The sequence below is a fragment of the Bos javanicus genome, chromosome 9 (assembly GCF_032452875.1).
Source record: "Bos javanicus breed banteng chromosome 9, ARS-OSU_banteng_1.0, whole genome shotgun sequence".
NCBI lineage: Eukaryota > Metazoa > Chordata > Mammalia > Artiodactyla > Bovidae > Bos > Bos javanicus.
Window position 1 is genome coordinate 3,285,604 of NC_083876.1, and position 8,407 is coordinate 3,294,010.

The following is an 8,407-nucleotide window of genomic DNA, read 5'->3' on the forward strand; positions in this document are numbered from 1 at the left end:
ACCTTTTTCTCCACACCCTCTCCAGCACTTATTGCTTGTAGACTTTTGGATCGCAGCCATTCTGACCAGTGTGGGATGGTACCTCATAGTGTTTTGATTTGCATTTCTCTGATAATGAGTGATGTTGAGCATCTTTTCATGTGTTTGTTAGCCATCTGTATGTCTTCTTTGGAGAAATGTCTATTTAGTTCCTTGGCCCATTTTTTGATTGGGTCATTTATTTTTCTGGAATTGAGCTGTAGGAGTTGCTTATATATTTTTGAGATTCGTTGTTTGTCAGTTGCTTCATTTGCTATTATTTTCTCCCATTCTGAAGGCTGTCTTTTCACCTTGCTTATAGTTTCCTTTGTTGTGCAGAAGCTTTTAAGTTTAATTATGTCCCATTTGTTTATTTTTGCTTTTATTTCCAATATTCTGGGAGGTGGGTCATAGAGGATCCTGCTGTGATGTATGTCGCAGAGTGTTTTGCCTATATTCTCCTCTAAGAGTTTTATAGTTTCTGGTCTTACGTTTAGATCTTTAATCCATTTTGAGTTTATTTTTGTGTATGGTGTTAGAAAGTATTCTAGTTTCATTCTTTTACAAGTGGTTGACCAGTTTTCCCAGCACTACTTGTTAAAGAGATTGTCTTTAATCCATTGTATATTCTTGCCTCATTTGTCAAAGATAAGGTGTCCATATGTGCGTGGATTTATCTCTGGGCTTTCTATTTTGTTCCATTGATCTATATTTCTGTGTTTGTGCCTGTACCATACTGTCTTGACTGTGGCTTTGTAGTAGAGCCTGAAGTCAGGCAGGTTGATCCTCCAGTTCCATTTTTCTTTCTCAAGATTGCTTTGGCTATTTGAGGTTTTTTGTATTTCCATACAAATTGTGAAATTATTTATTCTAGCTCTGTGAAGAATACTGTTGGTAACTTGATAGGGATTGCATTGAATCTATAAATTGCTTTGGGTAGTATACTCATTTTCACTATACTGATTCTTCCAAAATACCCCATTCACACCCATGGATAGATCAACTAAACAGAAAATTCACAAGGAAACACAAACTTTAAATGATACAATAGACCAGTTAGACCTAATTGATATCTAAAGGACATTTCACCCCAAAACAATGAATTTCAGCTTTTTCTCAAGCACACATGGAACCTTCTCCAGGAGAGATCACATCCTGGGCCTTAAATCTAGCCTTGGTATATTCAGAAAAATAGAAATCATTCCAAGCATCTTTTCTGACCACAATGCAGTAAGATTAGATCTCAATTACAGGAGAAAAACTATTAAAAATTCCAATATATGGAGGCTGAACAACACACTGCTGAATAACCAACAAATCACAGAAGAAATCAAAAAAGTAATCAAAATTTGCATAGAAACGAATTAAAATGAAAACACAACAACCCAAAACTTGTGGGACACTGTAAAAGCGTCCTAAGGGGAAAATTCATAGCAATACAGGCATATCTCAAGAAACAAGAAAAAAGTCAAATAAATAACCTAACTGTACAGCTAAAGCAACTAGAAAAAGAAGAAATGAAGAACCCCAGGGTTAGTAGAAGGAAAGAAATCTTAAAAATTAGAGCAGAAATAAATGCAAAAGAAACAAAAGAGACCATAGCAAAAATCAACAAAGCCAAAAGCTAGTTCTTTGAAAGGATAAATAAAATTGACAAACCATTAGCCAGATTCATCAAGAAACAAAGGGAGAAAAATCAAATCAATAAAATTAGAAATGAAAATGGAGAGATCACAACAGACAACACAGAAATACAAAGGATCATAAGAGACTACTATCAGCAATTATATGCCAATAAAATGGACAACGTGGAAGAATAGGACAAATTCTTAGAAAAGTACAATTTTCCAAAACTGAATCAGGAAGAAATAGAAAATCTTAACAGACCCATCACAAGCATGGAAACTGAAACTGTAATCAGAAATCTTCCAGCAAACAAAAGCCCAGGTCCAGACAGCTTCACAGCTGAATTCTACCAAAAATTTAGAGAAAAGCTAACACCTATCCTACTCAAACTCTTCCAGAAAATTGCAGAGGAAGGTAAACTTCCAAACTCATTCTATGAGGGCACCACCACCCTAATACCAAAACCTGACAAAGATGCCACAAAAAAAGAAAACTACAGGCCAATATCACTGATCAACATAGATGCAAAAATCCCTAACAAAATTCTAGCAATCAGAATCCAACAATGCATTAAAAAGATCATACACCATGACCAAGTGGGTTTTATCCCAGGGATGCAAGTATTCTTCAATAACCGCAAATCAATCAATGTAATACACCACATTAACAAATTGAAAAATAAAAAAACATATGATTATCTCAATAGATGCAGAGAAAGCCTTTGACAAAAATCAACATCCATTTATGATAAAAACTCTCCAGAAAGCAGGAATAGAAGGAACATCAGATCAGATCAGATCAGATCAGTCGCTCAGTCATGTCTGACTCTTCGCGACCCCATGAATTGCAGCATGCCAGGCCTCCCTGTCCATCACCAGCTCCCGGAGTTCACTCAGACTCACGTCCATCGAGTCAGTGATGCCATCCAGCCATCTCATTCTCTGTCGTCCCCTTCTCCTCTTGCCCCCAATCCCTCCCAGCATCAGAGTCTTTTCCAATGAGTCAACTCGTCGCATGAGGTGACCAAAGTACTGGAGTTTCAGCTTTAGCATCATTCCCCTGGGCTGATCTCCTTTAGAATGGACTGGTTGGATCTCCTTGCAGTCCAAGGGACTCTCAAGAGTCTTCTCCAACACCACAGTTCAAAAGCATCAATTCTTCAGCTCTTAGCCTTCTTCACAGTCCAACTCTCACATCCATACATGATCACAGGAAAAACCATAGCCTTGACTAGACGAAACTTTGTTGGCAATGTAATGTCTCTCAACATAATAAACGCTATATATGGAATTTTAATTTAATTTGTGAGAAGTTTTGCCCAGTTGTTGCTTTTCAGATTCCTTATAGACTGACATCCCTGTTCACTAATGCAGAACTCCTCATCCTTCATTTACTTCTAAGCAATCTCCAAAACAATGAAAATATAAGTCAATATGATTGTGTGCCAACATACTCCCATACATAACAGCTAAATACTAGTAGTATATTCAATAGTTCATTGTTTCAGTCCATGTGGTTGTAATGGGCTAAACTGTGACTCACCCACAACATTTTTATCTTGAAATCCTAATGCTTTTAACCTGATAGTGCAACTTCCCTGAAGACAGGGTCTTTGGAGAGAAAGTAAAGATTAAATGATGTGACCAGTTTCAATTCAGTTCAGTCGCTCAGTCATGTCCGACTCTTTGCAATCCCATGGACTGCAACATCCCAGGCCTCCCTGTCTGTCACCAACTCCCAGAATTTATTCAAACCCATGTCCATTGAGTCAGTTTAGGTCCTGATCAAAAACGACTGATGTTCTTATGAGAAGAGGATGCACAGTTACCACAGATGAAAGTAAGGTGAAGATACAGGGAGATGACTGACAATGCACTAAAGAGAGGCCTCAGAGAAATCAGTCCTCTTGATAACTTGACTGGGACAACTTAGTCTCTAGAACTTTGGGAAAATAAACTTCTATTGTTGAAGCCCCTCACACTGTGGTTCTTTGTCATGGTAGTGCTAACCAAGAGCTACAGTAAACATTCTCTATTTCTTCCTATTCTCAAAAGGATACAGAATATTTATAATATTCTAGTATTTTGATATCTTCTGGGACTTCAAATTGAAGTAATTTTTCATAACTAGAATATAATAATGATATATGCTCAGTGTTTTAAAAAATAATAGGTATTTTACATGTTTTAGTTATTCATATTATCTACCATTAAGTTACCAATAAATAAATAAATATTTGGAAATAATTCAATGCAATCACGATAAAAGTGTTGAAATAATATCCCATGATATATGATTGCATCTGTGCCAGTTAATATTATAATAGATGGTAGAGACTTTTCTGGCCAAATATTCTCTAAAATTCTTTGGATGGGATAAAATGTTTGCTTTAGGAGCTTTCAATTAAATTACACTTTCATTCACCCTAAGTCAGAAACTTGAGTGTTTTTTTTGCTCACCTGTCTTAATTTTAATTATCTGCTATGCTTTGAGTCGGGGTAACTTACCTCTTTTATGACCACTGCCAGTAAAGTCAAATGGGAATTTGACCCCAGTTATATAGAGAGGATGTCCAGTGGCTATTTATGGGATTAAGCTCTGAAATAGACTCAGAACTTCCTCCCTAAGGAGTCTAAAATTACTTTTTTGAATCATTGGCTTAAGTGAGTTTTGGAACATAATGAGTTTTTCTATTACATTTTATGGTACAGTCCCCTCAAGTCTGGCTCCAATGGAGTCTTCCCAGGCACACAGAAGAGAAACCTTGTCAAATCCCTTCAAGTTTGCCCAACGAAATTGCAGTTATAGCCCTGAGTCTAGCCTGCTTCAACCACATGGGCTGCTCACCTGCATTCCCTTCTCCTGACCAAAATGTACTGTGGGTCTGTTACATATTTTCCCATCCTGTCATTGCCAACTATGTCAGGTTTGTTAGATGCCCTTTGTTAGATCCTTTCTCACCCAGGACCTCTATTAACTCTACATGCCAGGTATCTGGAACTGTCATTGAAAGATATCCTTTCACACATCCCCAAACATCAAATGTTCCCTATATTTTTTCAATGTTTCTCTTCACTTTCCTTTGATGATTCAAATTCCCTAGTAAACTTTCAAGTAGCAATAGTCTATTTCCCTTAAATTCTCATATCAGCCTCAGATAGCCTAAGGTTACATTGTTTTTAAGTTGCCCTTCTGGCTTCATCCACTGACCAAATATCTTCCTTTGCAAACTTTCCTCATCAATGCCTCTCATTTAGCATATGAAAATTATTTAACATTTTTTTAAAGTTAATAATTATATCAAGCTCTCTCCCTCCTTGTTATTTTGATCTATCAATCACTTTATAGAGTGTCCTCCCAACACTATAGAGAATACTGCTTTGTGTTCACAATTATTTCTTCTTCTCTAACTCTCCCAAGCAGCTTCAATACTTTCCCCTCAACAAGGTAGATTTTTTTTTTAAATCATCCTCAACTCATTGATACCCTTCATTCTACACTATCATCCAGAACTGCTTTCCCCAAATACCATAACCTTGGGAATTTCATTTAAAAACTAAAACATATTATTCTGATAATTTTTAATGAAATATTAAGAGTGAATTTGGAGAATGATGTATAAACAGGTATTTCAGCATAAAACACATGTGTTTTAAAGAAATCTTCTTTAAATAGGCATATATTTTAAAGAATATTTGATAGGATTTTTATATTCTTGGAATTCAAATTTAGCCAATTCTAAAAATTTTACCAAATTCTTAAAAATGTAGCCTGCCTGTTGGTAAGTAACCATGTATGAATTCAGTCTATTTTACTATTATAATAAAGTAATGTTATTTTAAAAAATAATCTTACCTGTAAATGGTGGGTGATGAATGCATTCATACCCTTCTTATTCCATTTTTATGTTGTGTTATTGCCACTGCCATTATTTTTACATGATTTACAAGAACATTCATCCAACTCCTAGAAGTATTTCCCAGAGAATGCAGGCTGGCAATGACAGCTATACATCTTGCTCCAAACTTCTGTAAGACATTGACCATGCCCAGAGCAAAGTTCTGAACTTGGATTCTCCTGGCACAATCGCTCTTTCACTGTCACATTTAGGGCAAGGCCCAGTTGACAAAGGGATGAACCATGACTGTGATAAAATAATGTGTTCTAACACTCAGCCACTAAGAATTAGCAGTGTGCATTCCTTTTAGTTTGCAACCAAACTAAATCTGATCTTCAGATTTAAATCAACCATAACTGATCTTCAGTTGTGGTATTTTGCAGACAGTCAATGAATGATGCTTCAGAAATGTTCATTATTTCTGGATATTGAAGAGATGGTTCATAAGAAATTACGAGGATATCTCCTATTTGAATTTGCAAAGGGCAAATCTAGTAAACAACTTGATTGCCAGAATTATTCATTTTAGTATTTACATCTCCAAGCCAGCAATCTCTGCCTGACATTCAGGCAGATGTCTTCTTTTAGTGTCCAATTTACCACATACATTAAGGGCCATGTATGCCATTCTTGCACCAAGTGCCTTTTGCATGTTGTTTTTACATGTGTAAACATGCTACAAAGAATCACCAGGCTCACAAGCATAATTAATTTGCTAGTCATTTTGAAAATTGTGCCTAGCAATCTATCATAAAGTGTAATAAAGAATTGCTGCAAAACACGCTTTTAATATTGATGGAAATTTGTAAGCAGAGACTTGATTCAGAGATTCTCTAGGAACTGGCCTCTTTTTGTAGTCCCAAAGTGCAAGCAGATTTGATGACTGAATTTTGATCAAGAAGAGTAGAGTTCAGCTATTTAAAATGCCCTTTAAAACAGAGGGAAAAAAAAGTTAATAAAGTTTTATTAACTTAATGATATAGAAAATTCTTACTTGCTTTCTGCAAAGACTGTGTCATCAGCAGCTAGGCAGCTTCTTTGTGCAACTAGGCCAGGAAGACTGTGGTCAGGATACATTGTATCTCTTCCTGCACTATATACTCAACTGCTTCTGAAACGTGTTGGTCTCATTAACAATTAAACCAACAACTTACTGCAGTCTTTTATACCAAGTTTCAACATAACTGAAACACACTAGTCAAGACCTTTATTTTATGTGGTTTAATTAATTAATTTATTTTTTTTTCAGATACAAGTATCCCTCTCTGATTAGTTTTAGAAAAACTTCTTTAACAAACACCTAAAATAAAAATGGTTCAAGTATACTATTTATGTAATATTTTCTCACAAACATCAGGCTTAAGGCATCTGTTGGTGACCAATCATGTTCTTGTAATCCAGGAGGACGGAGTTTCCACATTTGTACAATATTCATGGAAAATTCTGTTATACACATGGCTAAACTCAGAACGAGTCTTCATTCAACTTCTGAAGAAATGGCGGGAGAGTAGAAGGCAAAGAGAAAAGGAAGTATAAAATGGTGCAATGAAGGGATGATGCACAGAAACAGTGTGCATCTCTTTCCCTGCTCAGCTTCACCATTCACTCCCAGTGAGGAGGAAGGAGTTGGGGGTCAGGTCTGTTGTAAGGCACCATTACTGTCCAAAGGTAAGAAACCAAACAGGAAATTTGATATTTAATCAGATCAGATCAGATCAGTCGCTCAGTCGTGTCCGACTCTTTGCGACCCCATGAATCGCAGCACGCCAGGCCTCCCTGTCCATCACCAACTCCCGGAGTTCACTCAGACTCACGTCCATCGAGTCAGTGATGCCATCCAGCCATCTCATCCTCTGTCGTCCCCTTCTCCTCCTGCCCCCAATCCCTCCCAGCATCAGAGTATTTTCCAATGAGTCAACTCTTCGCATGAGGTGGCCAAAGTACTGGAGTTTCAGCTTCAGCACCATTCCTTCCAAAGAAATCCCAGGGCTGATCTCCTTCAGAATGGACTGGTTGGATCTCCTTGCAGTCCAAGGGACTCTCAGGAGTCTTCTCCAACACCACAGTTCAAAAGCATCAATTCTTCGGCGCTCAGCCTTCTTCACAGTCCAACTCTCACATCCATACATGACCACAAGAAAAACGATAGCCTTGACTAGACAAACCTTTGTTGGCAAAGTAATGTCTCTGCTTTTGAATATGCTATCTTATAAGCTTATTTAAAAAAAATAGTAACTAACATTTATTGAGGGTTTTCTCTGGGCAAATCATTCTACTCCTTAAGAAACAGTTGCAATCCATTCTCACAAAAAAAATTCAAATTCTGAAAAGAAAGATAAATAGTTTAATATAAATAATCTTTGTATCTATGTTATTTATTTTCTCTGTTTCTTAGACCATATGGATTTTCATTCCCTCCATTGTTATATAAATAAGAATACATTTAAAAGGTTAATTTAAATAAATTACTATAGTAGTATTGAATTAACAAGTTAGAATTAAAGACTGAATTAGATTATGTAAACATATAGAAGTTATTTAAAAAATGGTAGTTTTATTATTGTCTAATTTTACTCAGTAATCAACATCCACATTTATCAGATTCAAAATACCAGCATTCTCTAGTATATAGAAACAATATTCTTTAAGTATTGTTAAAATAAATGATTTCATGCCATCATGTTGTTAATTTTTAGTTTATATCAAATATTTATGGTAAATCTAATATATTGATGAGTATTGTAGGTCATGTAGAAATTAAATCTGAATTATAAATTTTTATTTCTGTTTTTTAGTCACGAAGGCATGATTGACTCTTTTGTGACTCTATGGACTGTAGCCCCAGAATGCTCCTCTGTCCATGGG

At 36.1% G+C, this 8,407-nt stretch overlaps 1 protein-coding gene across 1 annotated transcript in view; it reads right to left on the bottom strand.

Moving 5' to 3' along the window:
- The window catches only part of EYS (eyes shut homolog), a 280,871-nt gene extending 274,606 nt beyond the window's left edge, over positions 1–6,265 (bottom strand). Inside the window, 5 exon segments of the mRNA XM_061428706.1 lie at positions 5,496–5,538; positions 5,541–5,786; positions 5,789–5,864; positions 5,866–6,099; positions 6,101–6,265. Of these exon segments, the coding sequence (XP_061284690.1) occupies positions 5,496–5,538; positions 5,541–5,786; positions 5,789–5,864; positions 5,866–6,099; positions 6,101–6,265 (764 nt within the window).
- Between the last annotated feature and the right edge of the window lie 2,142 nt (positions 6,266–8,407).